The 16,540-nt window shown below is 42.3% G+C and overlaps 1 protein-coding gene across 1 annotated transcript in view; it reads left to right on the forward strand.

The window, feature by feature from the left end:
• The window catches only part of LANCL2 (LanC like glutathione S-transferase 2), an 80,643-nt gene extending 65,059 nt beyond the window's left edge, over positions 1-15,584 (forward strand). The window contains exons 8-9 of the mRNA XM_077269150.1: positions 8,555-8,627; positions 12,746-15,584. Of these exons, the coding sequence (XP_077125265.1) occupies positions 8,555-8,627; positions 12,746-12,822 (150 nt within the window). The 3' untranslated portion in view covers positions 12,823-15,584. The remainder of the gene's footprint in view (positions 1-8,554; positions 8,628-12,745) is intronic.
• The last annotated feature ends 956 nt before the right edge of the window (positions 15,585-16,540 follow it).

A 16,540-nucleotide genomic window follows, 5' to 3' on the forward strand; every position in this document is an offset into this window, starting at 1 on the left:
ACAAATCCAGAATAAAGTCTTTTATTTGAAGTAAAACAAAACTTTAACTTTTTTATTTAAAAATAACAAACATTCTCACCTAACGCCTAATTCCACTGAATCCCTTGTATTCTGTAATAAAACAAAAATAAAAAAAAACAACATCCCTCACCTGTCCGTTGTTCTGTCCCCACGCCGTAATCCATGTCTCGGGAGAAATGGTTTTCAACCTGGATGGTGCCAAGATGCGACTGTCCAGACTGAGAACCATTGATGAATGAGCTACTGTGAGCCTACCATCAGTGACCAGCGGTGACATCATCGAGGTTACTGCAGGTCTCTGAAGCTGCATTCCCAGCCGGGCTTAACTGCGGTGATCTCGGTGAGATCCCTGCTAGCACCATAAGAAAGTCACTTGGTGCAGAGTCAAGTTCACCCCAGTTCATATTCACCGCAGTGAAATTCTCCCTGTGAACTCGCCTCTGCACCTTTCAACTTTCTCACGGTGCTAGTGAGGATCTCACCGAGGTCACCGCAGTTCAGCCCGGCTGGAAACGCAGCCTCAGTGACCTGCGGTAACCTCGATGATGTCACTGCTAGTCACTGACACTGTGCTCGCTACGGCTTATTTCCCAGTGGTTCTCAGCCTGGATGGTCGCATCTTGGCACCGTCCAGCTTGAAAACTTTATTTGATTACGGCATGGGACAGAACGACGGACAGGTGATGGATATTGTTGTTTTTTATTTTAATTCTTTGGCAGGCTACAATGACGCCACTGGAATGGGCGATGCTTTAAGTATGGTTTAATTAAAATTTATTAAAGGAATCTGTGTCATTCTTTCAGTTAAAGGACTTTACTCTGAGTGTGTGTTTTTATTTTTATACAATATGACTATGGGGTTAGTAATAGGGGTATCTTATAGACGCCTCTCTACTACTAACCTCTGGGCTGGAAGTCACAAGACAATACGAAGGTGACAGCAACCCCCCAACTATAACCCCACTTGCCACTACTCCAGGGCAAGTGAGAAGAGCGAGACTAAGGGCCAGAATTGGCACATTGGCCTTTTCTGAGGTGGCTGAGAGCTGATGTTTTTAGCCGAGGGGCAATATCCATGGCCCCTTCCTAGTCTATTAATATCAGAAAACAACTATCTGCATAGCCTTTGCTGGTTATTAATTATAGAGGGACCCTACTTCATTTTTTGGGGGGGGTCCCCCAATTAATAGCCAGTAAAGGCAAGTATACATCTGTGAGCTGATATTAATGGCCTGGGAAGCTCCATGGGTATTACCCCCCCCCCCCCCTTTCCAGGCTATAAACATCTGTCCCTAGCCGTCGTCTTTCCCTCTGCTGGTTAAGAAAATTACACAGGCGCACACGCCATTTTTTTCAGAAAAATAATCTTTTAATAATTAAATACACGTACAGTAAGCTGCACACACACTGCACTAATTGTGTATGTCACTGACATCTATATATCTACCTATTCTATGTGTATAAACTGTATGTAATCCATCTATTCTGTCGAGTCCCGATGTCATATTACTGTGCGCAGCTGCTGAATTGCCGGCTTTTCAAAGGATCTAGAGGTATGGTTGTACAGGAAGTAGTTTTTTTTTTCTTCTCTGGTCGAACTCAACTTTAGTAGCATGCACAAAGAGACACAAGTTAGCCCCAAAGATGCATTACAAAAAAGCACCAAAACAGCAGCAACACCGCATCAAAAACGCACCATAACATGCGTTTTAGCTTCTTTCCTACCAAGAAATCAGGTTTTGCTGCAGAAAAAAAAACATCCAGTGTGAACTTACCTAAGTGTTATTATTTTACTGGTGGCAGATGGTGACTCAGAAGGGGTTGTACGAAACGGTGTCGAGACAAAGGAAAAGTACAAAACTTCTTGGATGAGGGACCTGAGAGTGCTGAAAGTACCGTAATTTGTAATTTTAATGACTGTAAATTAGAAAAAAAATACTACAAGTCCTAATGACTTCAGTAAATTTTTATATTCTGGAGAACCCTTTAACTTTAGAAAATGAAATGCATATCGATTAATTACAAGGAAATGTCTACATTCAATTTTTAAGTCTCCTTTTTTTGTGCTGTAATGTTACGATTCGGTAAAATCCTCTTGTAGTTGACCTGTGTTTTCTTGGCCCTTAAAGCACCTAGATTCCCAAACTTGTAATGAGTATCTAAATGTTTTGCTGCTCTGAGGTGTTTCATGGCTGCCTGGCCAATGTAAATTGCATCTGAAAGCTCATACACTATATTTTATGATCAAGGAAATAACTCTATGGGGAAATCCCCAATCCTTCAGGATGCATTTGGGTCTAAAAATTCCCGCTTTAGTAGACAGCTTGTGAAATTGACTTGCATTAACCGGTTCACCGCTAGCACCATACTATTAAAAATGCAAGAGTTTTCCTTCAGGTGCTGTCACTTCAAAGAAGAGGCATCATAAAAAGGCACATGAATAATTTGATGGCGGAGTTGCAGTGTGGATTTATGTATTGTTTCTGTTGTTATGTATTGTTTGTTTTATGCCTTTTGATGTATTGCATTTTACATCTGTTTGGTCCTATTTAGGAGTGCCTATGGAAGGGAAAAGTCGTCTTTTACAATTTGTTCATAACATTTCTGTAGGTTCAGTAAGTAATGATGCTTTAACCTTTTCGCTGCCAGTGATCTCTTCAAATTGGACATTATCACGTGTACAAATGAAACCTGAATCCGTAAATAATGCATTGATATTAATCGAAAACACTAATATGGACACCTGGCACTTTGTCAAATTGCCACTCAGCACTTTATACTCTTAGTTCTTCATGCAACAAACTGAAATAAAAAAATGCATTAAAGAATGTAATATCAGTGGTTAAAGAGTGTGAGCCAAACTGAGAATTAGATAATCCAAGCCTCCTTAAAATAAAAGTGTAACATGTGCAGAGCCCATACATACCACCTACATTTTATATATCTTTATAAAATCATTAGAACTGGAAACACAAAAATTCTGGCTTTGCATAACAATAATTTTGGAATGCCTTTACATATCCCCCTTTTTCTGACATTGTTTTTTCATGATGTATTGTACTTTACGTTAATAGTAAATTTCACAGATGAAAGCAGGTTCACACTGAGCACATGTGACAGTTGTGACAGAGTCAGGAGACGCCGTGGAGAGCAATCTGCTGCCTGCAACATCCTTCAGAATGACCGCTTTGGCAGTGGGTCATTAATGGTGTGGGGTGGCATTTCTTTGGAGGGCCGCACAACCCTCCATGTGCTTGCCAAGGTAGCCTTACTGCCATTAGGCACAGAGATGAGATCCTCAGACCCCTTGTGAGACCCACTTGCTGGTGCGGTTGTCCCTGGGTTCCTCCTAATGTAGGACAATGCCAGGCCTCATGTGGCTGGAGTGTGTCAGCAGTTCCTGCAAGATGAAGGCATTGAAGCTATGGACTGGCCCGCCCGTTCCCCAGACCTGAATCCGATTGAACACATCTGGGACATCATGTCTGGCACCATCCACCAACGTCACGCACCACAGACTGTCCAGGAGTTGGCGGATGCTTTAGTCCAGGTCTGGGAGGAGATCCCTCAGGAGACCATCCGCCGTCTCATCAGGAGCATGCCCAGGTGTTGTAGGGAGGTCATACAGGCACATGGAGGCCACACACACTACTGAGCATCATTTCCTTGTCTTGAGGCATTTCCACTGAAGTTGGATCAGCCTGTAACTTCATTTTCCAGTTTGATTTTGAGCCTCATTCCAACTCCAGACCTCCGTGTGATATTAGTTGTGATTTACGTTGATCCAGATCCAGATCCAGCAGGTCACTTACACTACCTTTTCTCACACTAGAGCAAGCTTCAGTTGTCTCCTCATCACATTGTCACTAGTCTGTCACGTCCTCCTGGGAGATCTGGGGTTAGGCTAAATGGAAGATCTGCGAATCACAGTATGTAAATATCGCCTGTGTGTTTTGTTCTTCATATTAAATGGACTTTGTTTCCTTTGGTGCTGAAGAGGTTAACAACTTTGTATGCTAGTTAAAGACATGCAGCTCCATCTCCCAGCTGCACCTGACCTACTCCTTTTCTCTCTATAAAACCTGGCTAGACCTTCTCATCCCCGCCTGTGAAAGTTTTGCTTTCTGGCTTGCTGGGGTTGTGCTGAAGTTGGAGTTCGTAGTTCCTGCTGGAGATTGTTTTGTCTGCTGATATGCTTTCTCCGTTATTATCCTATTCTCATTTGGTTTGTACATTCCTATCTTTCCCTTTATTCCTCTCTACCCTTGGTGAGTGTTTTTGTATGTAAGTTGCTTTTTTGTTATCCCTGTTTATCTTACCTGTATATACACTAACACACCTGTCCCAGGCCTCCCTGGGGAGGGGGATGGGACAGGTTGTGACATTAGCAGGAGCATAGTAAGGTTGAGGTTTCTTTCTATAAAAAGGAGCACTCGAGCACCCCTGGGAAAGGGATAGTTAGGGTCCCAGTTCCAGGGACAGTTTGAGGAACCCCCTTTCTTACTGAAGACTGTCTAGCATGACACTCATGAGCCATGTGGTGTTAGTCCTTTATGCAGACTCTGCTAGGCCTGCTCCAGAGAAGTTACAAGAAGTGCAGCCATTGGATAAGTGAAATCTACACCCACTAGAACTCTGCTTCTGCTGACTGCCTCCCAATCACCGGTCATTTGCACTGCACATGCATAGTACAAACTTTACCAAATTATAAAAAAAAACATGGAAAAATGGCAGAAAAAAACACCTCCTCCTGTCTCTTTTCTTCTGATGCTGATGGCTACAGTGATACCACCAGAAGTGTACTTGGACAGTGCTCACTCTGTGAAGCGAGCACTGTAAATCAGAAGTGAAGAAAAGCCCCCAATATTCAAAAGAGGAGGCTTAACAATGCACCAAACGCTTGGCTATGCCAGAGATGCATTAAGCCTCCTCATTTGCTTCTGAATTAAGTAACTTTCTCAGGCACTGTACCTGTAGCAGTAATTGTGCTAGTATGGTTGTTATAGGGGTGTTGTAGCTGTTTGTTCTGACTCAAAGTCAGATTACGAGATCACCAGCCAAATTGTGGTACTCTGCCCTCTGTCACGAGCGCGCGGAAGAAATAAGTGCACACCATTGTTTGCATAACAATTCTGTCTATTCCCATGAGCAGGTTTGTAATAGCATTTACAGACAAATGTAGTTTCTATTGAAAATTTTCATTAGCTGCCTCCTTCAAACAAACGTGTTATTTTTTTACCTATTTTGTCTTTCTGAGAATATTGCCTATAACACAGTTTTCTCAAAATATTGAGTACGGTAAGAGATAGAAAAATATTAGCCAAATATGAAACCTTAAGAAAATCTTAAACAAAATAGAAGACTGGGACTAGTTAATGCTAAAAAATTATAGAATATTTCAGAGAAGCCCCCTATGTCCCCTACAAAACTGTATAGCCCATTTAAAATGGATTTTGTGGGTGATTGACTGTTTAAAAATCGCTTCAAAGCATACCGTACTTCCTTGAATTATCACATTTCTAATTAACCTTGTGAATACATTTTTATGACATACTGCAAAAATTACATATGCCACCACGTATATTCAGAAAAGCTCATTAGGCACCTAGATCAATTCCTTGATGGGTGTAGTTTGTAAAATTGGGCCATCTATGCACCACTCTAGATGTATTCCTGAGGGATGTACTTTTGAATGGGGGTCTGCTTTTCTGACACCTCCAACCATTGCAGCTAAATCTGCACTACTAAATGGCGGTCCTTCTTTTCTGAACGCTTCAGTGTGCCCGAATAGTATTTCTCAATCACATATTGGGGTATTGGTGTAGCCAGGAGAAAATGGGTAACAAATTGTGGGTTTCATTTACTCCTACCACTCCTTGCGAAAATGAAACATTTTAGTCTGATACAACATTTTACTGGAAAAAGTTAGTTTTTCTTTTTTGCGTCCCAGTGTTATAAAGTTCTGTGAAACGCCTGTGCTCTCAAAATTTGTAAATTGTAAAATGGACTTACTTTTTTGTTGGTTATAGCTGTTCGGACACCTCTGGGGCTCGGTTAATGTGACATAGCATCCACAAACCATTTCACAAAACCTGCACAAAATATCGCTCCTTCTCATCTGAGCTTTGTGATGTCCCCAAATAGTAGTTTCCTAACACACATAGGGTATTGCAGCATTCAGGAGAAATTGGGTAACACATTTTTTGGTCTATTTTCTCCAGCCGAACCTCGTGAAAATGAAAAAATTTGGGACTACAGCAATAAATTAAATTTTTCAAATTCACTTCCCAATGTTATAAACTTTTTTGAAGCACTTGTATGTGTCAAAAATGCTCACGTCACCTCTAGATGAATTCCTTGATGGGGGTAGGCTCTAAAATAAGTTCACTTGTTGGGGGTTGAGTTGAGAGTTTTGCTTGTTCAAAACCTCAGGGTAACTGAAAATCTGACATGGTTTTCACTATCCAGACAAGTTTGCCCTCCAAATTTAAATAACACATCTTCTCTTTCGTGTCATGTTGTGAGCCCAAACAATCTATTCTGACCACATACAGCGTGCGACAGTGTTCAGTAAAAATTGCATGAACATATTTTTGGTGCATTTTCTCTAATTGCAGCTTGTCAACATGAAACATTTCAGACTAAAGCAATATTTTATTTGAAAAAATATAATTTTTTTTTTCATTCCATTTTGCTGTGTTAATTCCTATGAAGCATCTGAACAAACTTCCTGAATGTGGTTTGAATACTTCAAGAGTTGCCATTTATAACATGGTGGTACTTTTGGGGTTTTCTAACATATTATCCTTTCGAAGTCACTTCAAAACTGAACAAGTCCGTAAAAATGAAAAATTTCTGATAAACGTAACCCTTCTATAACGCCCTAACAAAAAATTAAAGTTTGGCAAAGTATTCTGATGTAAAGTAGACATGGTACATGTTATTTAATAACTATTTTGTAAAGTTGTCTGTTATATGGGCATAAAAATTAAAAGTTTGAAAATTGGTTATTTTTTCTATTTTTTTTTCAAATATTTCTATAAATATACACAAATTTTCATCTATTTAAATTCGCCACTACCATGAAATACAAAGGGCCTGATTCATAAAGATTGGCTGTCTTCACACCGGTCTTGATCACGAGATGTGCTGGAGTTAGACACTCCTGATTCATGAAGAGATGTAAGCCTCCTAACAATTATGCTGGAGTAAGATTTGTTTCGTAGTGAGCGCCACCTCTTATCAAAAATGTGAACGGTGGCAGTCACCACTCCCCAGCTCCTCTCACTTTATCAGGGCTGGATGAAAATTGTGTGAGAAGGCCAAAAAAAGGAAAAAATTAATGCAGCCTCGAGTTTTGCCTGTGACGCTAGTCACTACTCACGGACATGCTGTGAGGCAGGGTAGTCGAGATTGCAGGGGTCAGATACCAAGAGAGCTTGTCGTAAACTAAGGGGAAAGACATAGGTACAGTCAGGTCACAGTCCGAGGTCAGAATTCAAAGTAGCTAGCAGATGAAGACAAAGGGGCTAGGCAAACGGATGGTGAAAGGCAAATCCAAGGTTGGACAACAAAGATCAGAATAAAAGAACTCAGGGAACAAACCCAACACACACCACGTGAGCTAAGCTACAATTGGCAGTAATTGTAGGCAATTGCTAGATAATGACTCTGAACTGAAGGCACATGGAGGAAACCCTGCACGCTCAGCTTTGATTTGGCATCTGGACTGTCACTAAAAACACTGACAGCTCAGCACATCCTAGCCCTAGATTGGAATGCTGAGCTGTCACTCACTGTGTCCAGACACACCAATAGGAGGAATTGTGACAGCGCCAACATTTTTAGAAATTTCAAAGCTTTGATGAATCTGGCCTAAAGTGATTATAAAACCAGCATCAGAATCACTGGGATTGGAAGAAGCATTGCAAAGTTATTACCTCATAAAGTGACATATGCTGAGGTCTGGTTAGGATAGAAGCGCACAAAAGGGCAAGAGAAATGAGAGAGGGTGAGGGTGGTTGTGTATGGACGCAGATCCAATAAGAGCCCCGTGGCTGGAGGAAAAATTCCTCTAGATAGAAATTCACTTCAGTGGAGCGATCACGTGATCCCTTCACTGAAATGAATAAAGTTACACAAGTCAGATTTGAAAAACGCCGCTCTGTCGGGAAGGTTGTAACAGGCTTTTGTGGTGAGGAGGGACAACCTTTTCTTTGAATTTCGTGTTCTTAAGTAAAGCTAGAAGAAATAATTTATTTTCTCACAGAATTTTATAGTTCATTTTACCTACATGGGAACAGAAGAACTTTTTTCATGTCTTCACATTACTTTGGCAAAATGAGTTTCTTATTTCATTTTATATTTTTGACGGATTTATATCCAAATTGTTAATTTTGTAATATTGAACTTAAAACTTCAGTGCTGTATTTGGATAGACTGTGCTACTGGCCCTGGTGTATGTAGTGTGGACAGCTGTGTGCTCCTTTCAACCTTATCTTAACTAACACATGCGTCTGTTTTCTCTTTTAAGTTTGCAGAATGGTGTTTAGATTATGGCACACATGGATGCCGGATCCCTGACAGACCCTACTCTCTCTTTGAAGGTAACCCAACCATCTGTGTGCTAGTGTAATGTGGCTACCTTATGAAGACTTGATTATCTTCTTCCCGGGAGCTCTGTTTGGGCATATGGATACATAGAATGGGGTCACCACTCAGTATCATCCTCCATGAGCTAGACCAGAGACCACCTCTGCAGGGGTGGGATTCAAATTTTTAACAACAGGTCCTCTAAGTCGCGGCGGCCGGAATTTTGGCCACGCCCATTTTCAATAACCCCGCCCATACTAATAAGCCACGCCCAGTGGCACGATTCATATTTTTTGAAGCAGTTTGTCTCCCTTAATGACAAGAATACGTTGTGACATACGGTATTAAAGTCATTCAAAGAAACAAACGACTAAAGCAAATGTACTGCACAGGACAATTCACTCGTATATCAGCTGAGAATCGCCAATGCAAGTCAATGGGTGCAAAGAAAAAAAATCCTACAGCACTCGCACCATGCGAGTGCTGTCCGATTTTTATGCACCGGCGTCCTTTGAAAAGCCGGTAATTCATGTCCGGTGTACAGTAAGATCACACGGCCTCATTCATTCCCTATGGGACTTGCGGACATGTGCGGCACTTGCAGCAACGGAAAAAAACACCGCAAGTGCCGCACATGTTGGCTAGTAGCCATCACTACCTGTCCCTAGTGAATCAACCACAGGGCATGCTGGGATTTGCAGTCCCTACAGTACCAACCACAGGGCATGCTGGGGATTTGCAGTTTCTACAGTACCAACCACAGGGCATGCTGGGATTTGCAGTCCCTACAGTACCAACCACAGGGCATGCTGGGATTTGCAGTCCTACATCTCCATAATTAGAACGACAGGACATGTAACCTAAACCTGTAGTTATTCTGCAGCTACAGAATAAAAAAGTCAGGGCGTGAAGGTACAAGTCCCCCTTACACAAAGGCTGGGAATGCTGGAATTTATGGTTCTACAGCAGCTCCAGAATAATAAAAACAAGCCTTGCTGGAAGGTGTACATGGGGCAGGGCGGCCACATACTGCAGAGGCCCCCTAATTGAAGCAGGACATTAACCATGTCCTGATCACTGTGATGTTCCTCTCAGCACCTCCCCCTCTGTTCACAGCCTCATGTCAGCAGCAGGGCACAGGCAGCAGCAGAGGGAATCACAGCGTGAGGCTCCGTGTGATGCTCCTTCCCTCACCGCAGACGGCAGCATCAACAAGAACAGGGCCCCTGCTGTCAGCATAATCTTGTGCAGTCTGTAGCTAAGCGGGCCGGCCTCTCCTGCTAGCGCTGAAGCTGTCGGATATGCTGGGACCAGCAGTTACACACCAAGCACCGGACAACTGACCTGGACACAACAATCCTCACACCATCCTCCCCCGCAGCTGGTGCTCAGGCAGGAACCAACTGAACTTGGCGCCACAGCGAGGAGGGGGCGGGGCCTGCAGTGAGACGTATTTCTCCTCCAGCTCCCGGCCTCCACTGCAGCATATGTGATAGCGCAGCGCAGGGGCCAGAAGAGGGAGATAGGGAAGAGATAGGGAAGAGAGAGATAGGGAGGGCGGGTGGGTTTGGATGGGCGCTACCCCGCATTATTAAAAAAAAAAAAAAAAAACACACCTTGCTCAGGCGCCGCCCCCCCGCATCCTCCCGCCCCTAGGCACGTGGGAAATACGGCCCTGATTACCGGAACGCTGGCAGATAGAAATTTTAGTAAACGGCTGCCCCGTACCGGGTCGTACCGGCTGAATCCCACCCCTGCACCTCTGTAAGGGCTACTCTAGTTCTAGCAACCTGGATTACATGTAGTAAAGTACATTGATAGCCATTCATTCATGTTTTTTGTAAACATTTTGCTTTCGTTAATTGAGCAAAAATACAGGGATACAAAAAGCCAACAATGTGAACTGAGAACAATGACATTTTAAATAGTTTACCTTTGACTAATGAGAGAGGGGAAAGTGTGGGGAAAGAACAAGTGTGAGGGGTAAACAGTACCTATCTATTGGTATTTTTGGGGTTATGCAAAAGTATTTTTTAGACAGTAAGACGCACTTAATTTTTGTTCTGTAAAGCTATATGTGTTGTAGTGCAGTGGTAGCACATGTGCGCAATGATGAGGCAGTGACCCAAAACAGTTCAAACAAAAAGTCTCTTTAATGCATTTACAGTACTTCACAGCATTAAATGTCCAACTCAAAAAAAAAACAACCCAGCATTAATGTCCAACTCACAGCTCTACATAGTAAACGATATCCTCTGGATCGCAGCCGGGAACCATATCCTCCATATTACAGTCCTTAAATATGCCAGTCCAGCTCTGACCGGTTGCCATGGGCGACTGCACCGCTGTGTACGCTGCGGGTGCCAGGAGTTCGCTCTGCTGGGCTCTGTGTTACTGTCACCCAGATCTGAGCTTTTGCAGAGCCGTCTGCTTTGCTTGCTGCAAACTCCACTCCGATACTGACACACCCAAACTCTTTACTGTAGGGATTTTTAAACTAAAATCTGTGGCCTTAGGCCACCTGTAAGACCCGGCCTGGAGGAAACGGACCGGCCCCACTTCTTTCCCGCAGTGCGTTTCAAGAATAAAAGCCCATACCGGACTTTTTCTGAACAACCCCAGGCGAGATAGCTTGACCAGGCCCACGCTTACTTTTATTTTGCCTTGTGACTCACAGGTGTCCTGCTGTGACCACAAGGCACTCCAGCGGGTCTAATAGGGCTCCGTCCGCATCCTGGGGGGAACACACAGCGACCCATACATGTCATACCGGTCATTGCCTCACAGTGTATAACACATACTCTGCAGAGAAACACTAACAATCGATCTATTACCTCCATACTCTACCCCATTGTATTAAAATTAGTGATATCTACCCTTCAACTTCTTTACATCTCAGGGCAGTAGGAAATACAGTATGCCTTTCCCTTTTTCTGCTGTCTAAACTCTGGGTGCACCCTTTAGTAAAGTGTGCCCTATAGTCCAGAAAATATGGTAGTTATTTAACTTAAAGGGAATCTGTCACCATGTTTTGTACCACATATGAGAGTATGACGAAGGAGCTTCCGCTCCGAAACGCGCGTCGGGTGCTCGTGCGGGACCGGTCCGGGCTTCCTTCTCAACATCCCCCCGTTTACAGGTAAACTCCCGGCCGCAATTGCGGCGACTAGTCCTGGTTTTCCAGGCATTTACATGGCGAGTTGTACGGTCTTAGAGGACCATGGGGTAATGATATATATGTTACAGGTTTGATGTATTCTTGGAGAGGGTAGCCTTAGGTTACTGGTCCGCACGTCTTCTAGGCATGGTGGCTACTTGATGGGTTTATTGCCACCATTATTGCACCTTGTTCTGTCTTCTGTCTTGAGCCTAAGTAGGTTTTTTTAAAAAAAACTTGTCTATGTTGATTATTAATAAAGATGTTGTTGTATTAGCACCCAGTTTGGTCGTTTTTTATGTGGTTTTCCACATTCCCATCTTACACATATGAGAGTAGCATAGTATAGGAAAAGAGACCCTGGATTCAAGCCATGCATCGCCTAGATTACTCGGTGCTCTGAGAGTTACATAGTGTAGGAAAAGAGACCCTGATTGAAGCCATTCATCGCCTAGATTACTCTGTGCAGCAGTTGTGACAGAAAGCTCTTTTATATTTAGCAATGCAGCAGAGCTCATAAAGCTAACCCCACCCACACCAGGCTCTCTATGTAGTTTGTCTATTAACAGTAAGCTGCTTATCAGAAGAGAGGCGGAGTTGGCCCAGTGCTCATGTGCACTGATCAGGGCAATGATAATCTACTGGTGATAAAACCTTCATTGTATGGAAAGGAGCACACAGCCTAATAAATAACACATCACAGACTTCAGTGTGTCAGCTGCTACCTCATGCTGTCCTCAGATTACATACCAAAAACATGCTGGCAAATTCCCTTTAATAGGAAACAACAGTTCATAAGGTACTATAGAGGTGTATTACATAAAAGGAGGAATCTGGGACAGTATTTTATCTTTTGTTAATATTGCTCATATACAAAAATAAATGGTAAAAAATACAGTATTTTTCCCATTTTTTTTTATTTTTTTTTCATGATCTTCGAATTACAAAATTCTCATTTCCTCTGTCCTTTTGCAGGAATGGCTGGCACAATTCATTTCTTGTCAGACCTGATGACACCAGAGACTTCACGCTTTCCTGCATTTGAACTTTGATTGGCTGGTGGGAGAATATGGAGAGGAATTTGAGAAAACGAAGAGCTCAGACTTACTACATTTGGTGCCTCCACCTCATCTTGCCAACCTAGACTACTCACCTGTTTTTACAGAAGAGCTGTTGCAGTGTTTTCTCTAGACACCACTGGAAACATTTCGACTATCCTGAAATATGTCATTAACCTTGTGATACCGTTGTATGTTTGTTGAAATGGATAAATGATTTGTTGTTGTTGTTTTTTTATGTTACTTCAGTTTGGTAATGGAAATGTTGGCATTTATTGTTGACCCTCTTAAGACAAACCATTGAAAAAGAACAGTTTCATTTGTAGTGTACATTATATTCCAGCATTAAAGGGTTATTACTAAAATCACAAGTTACAACTTATTGGCAATATAGGGGATAACTCGCTTGGATCGCTGGTGATATGACTGCTGGGGTCCTCACCGATACTTGTGGAAGCCTGAGAACCGGCTCTGCAACCCCATCTCAAACGGAGCAGCAGTAATGCGCATGGGCGGCCTCTTCTCCATTTGTTGGCAATGGGATTGTCAGGAATTGTTAGTTAAAGCACTCGTCTTCCTCCAGCAGTACCATGGATAGGACATAACTTGTGATTGGGGGAAAATTATACTATGAATCTGGCCATTGTAGTACTTGCAGAAATGGATGTAGACCGTACAAGAGAGATGATTGGGTGGCTGAACATCAGCACTCCCTGTGGACAATCTCATTTAAAGGAAAACTTCAGAATAGTAGAGAACTAAGAGTAATCCTGCCTCAGAGGTTTACAATTATGCATGAGGTTCAGTAGAGGTTGTATCCTCAAATTAATTTTAAATGGATTACCTGGGCAAGAAATAAACTTTAAGGGATATTTTTGTTTGGATGACCCGCTTCCCATTAGGGGGAATGTAAAATATTGTTTTTAGTGCTTGTATTCTATTTTCTGTACATCTTTATGTAGGCAGCCATCTTGCCTTAGCTACTGTTAAAGGGAATCTCTCAGCAGGTTTTTGCTATGTAATGAGAGAGCAGCATAATATAAGGGCTGAGAGCATGATTCTATGGATTTGTCACTTACTATGATCTGTTTGCTGATTTAATACAATTGTTATCACTACAGGACTAGCTGCCTCATGCCTCCTAGTCCAACCACACCCCCAGCACTGATTAGCAGCTGCCTCTCACTATTCAATGTGCACAGTAAGCTGCCAACCAGAGGTGTGGGCGGGGTTACATGGAGCTCAGCATTCAAGCTCTGCTAGAAATCAATGATTGTCTCAAAATGACAGCATGCAGACCAGAGACAACTGTGATTATATCAAAACAGCTGCGCCCAGTAATTTAAGTGGTACATCTCTGGAATCAGGGTGGTCTCTGTTCCCACACTATATTGCTGTCAGATTACGTGCTGACAAATTCCCTTTAACAGCTTTAGAGATGTGCTTTACTTTGTGGCTTTATACAAGCCCCATAGACAGGAATTGTTTGCAGATATTCACTCCCATTTATACAAGATCACTAGATCTGCTGCTATGTGATGCGGTAATGTTTTCATGTGCTTGTAAGATAGGCACGTCCTTCACATGTCTGATATACACATATGACATAAGGGGTTTTTTTGGACAACCTTCTAAGTCCTGGCCTCAAGTATCTCTTTACACGATTGGCATGTACCTTAGCCTTCTTAAGGGAATCTGCTACCTGGTTGGCGCCATCTGAGAGCAGCAGAGTTTGTCACTTACTGGGCTTCCTGTTGTTGTGTTGATAAAAATCCCTGTTTTATCTGCTGTAGATCTACCAGTTCTCTGAATGCTGAGCTCTGTATAGCTCCGTTCACATCAATAATTGGCAGCTTTCTGTGTACACTGTGGGGGCGGGGTTATGCAGAGCTCATGAATATGGAGGACTACATGGCAGCAGGTGTACTAGTCCTCTAGTGTTAATCTGCTACTAAAACAGTGAATTTATCAAAACTGCAGCAAGTAGCCCAGTAAGAGGCGCATTACTTTAAGCAAGGCTTCTGACCCTACATTATGCTACACTCAGATTATGGTGCAAAAATCTGGTAACAGATTGATGCCATTTATCTACAGATTGTTTGTCCAATAGTGACTCCACGGACGTCCCTGCGTGCACCATTTGTACTGAGCAGGGCTTGGTCTTCATGTGAGTGTTTGCTGGTAACTCTGTAGTGTGCGGCTGAGGTTTGTGCTAGTCTGCAGCGTGAGGATTGCGCATTCTTCGATTTGTGGTATTTAGGATTAACATAATAATTTACAAATTGCCCTTGGTTAAATGTGATGTAAAACAGATCAAGTATGTGGTGGGTACATGTCCTAAAATAGGGGAGCAATTTTCATATTTTGTAATAAGTCGGTTAAGACTCGTCAGAAGATTTGATCTATCTTAATATGAAAATCCATTGATTTCAGTGATATACTGCCTGAGGCATTATCATACTCCACTGCATTGCTCTTAGATGAGGGATTAGATGTTGTTTGATTTTATGGATGTGTGTCTGTCTCTGATGCTCAGTGTGTATCTGAAATATTAGCGGTAACTTACCTGCAGCCCTGTTCACGTGTTCTGTGTTTCTGTGTATGTGACCTTTTATTGCTGTGGTCAAAATATAAAAAGCTGATAACAATTGCCTGTAACTTTTAAATGTAAGTCTTCTGCAACAAAACTACAGTAAATTCTGTTTATATGAATCAGTATATTTTGATTGAATACATAAAAAATCAATGTGCACATATGAAGTGGAAGTCACTGTTCTTTTCCCACCAGAGTTGTGTACGGTCACGTTTCCATCCTTATAATGAGTCTGACATATGCTAGAAAGTGTTCTTTGGCCTCTAGTTCGCTGTCATACTATACATCCACAAATATTTTGTTCTTAATGTATTGGAAAATATTGGCTCAATAGTGATAAAAATCAATGTATGATACAAACTGCTATATCACATCCTCCTTGCATTACATTGTGTAACGATAGCTGCTTTTATATTGACTATTGTGTCAAAAAAGGTACTCCTATAATATGATACATAGAACTTTTAAAGAAAAGCCACCATCTACAATGTTTCAATCTAAAGAAATGACCAAGATTTAGCTTGGAGGTTGATATAAACTGCGTAGTACTGAAGTTTATGTCAGTGCATAGCTTTGCTAACATTAAATGTGCAGTATATACAGTTGTGGCCAAAAGTATTGACACCCCTGCTATTCTGTCAGATAATACTCAGTTTCTTCCTGAAAATGATTGCAATCACAAATTCTTTGGTATTGTTATCTTCATTTAATTTGTCTTAAAGGGAACCTGTCACCACGTTTTTGGAAGATGGGATAAAAATAGCGTTAAATAGGGGCAGAGGTGGGCGTTACATTAGTGTGTGTGTTATGCGTTTATTACCCACCTAAGTTGCCGAAATAACTTTGCAAAGTCTCCGTTTTCGCCTGTCAATCAGGCTGGTCAGGTCGCATGGGCGTTGTCTTCCCCCAGATTTGGCGTAGTTTTCCGTTGGTGGCGTAGTGGTGTGCGCATGCCCAAAGTCCGGAATCCTCTTCCAGGTGATTTAAAATAGCGCGGTGTTCGTTATTGCATTGGTGATCGGTGGGCGCGGCCATCTTCCTTTGGCCGCGCGTGCGCAGAAGCGGCGCTCTGCTGGCCGCGGCTTCAGGAAAATGGCCGCCGCGATATCCATCTGCGCA

This window comes from Ranitomeya variabilis, chromosome 6 (assembly GCF_051348905.1).
Source record: "Ranitomeya variabilis isolate aRanVar5 chromosome 6, aRanVar5.hap1, whole genome shotgun sequence".
Lineage (NCBI taxonomy): Eukaryota > Metazoa > Chordata > Amphibia > Anura > Dendrobatidae > Ranitomeya > Ranitomeya variabilis.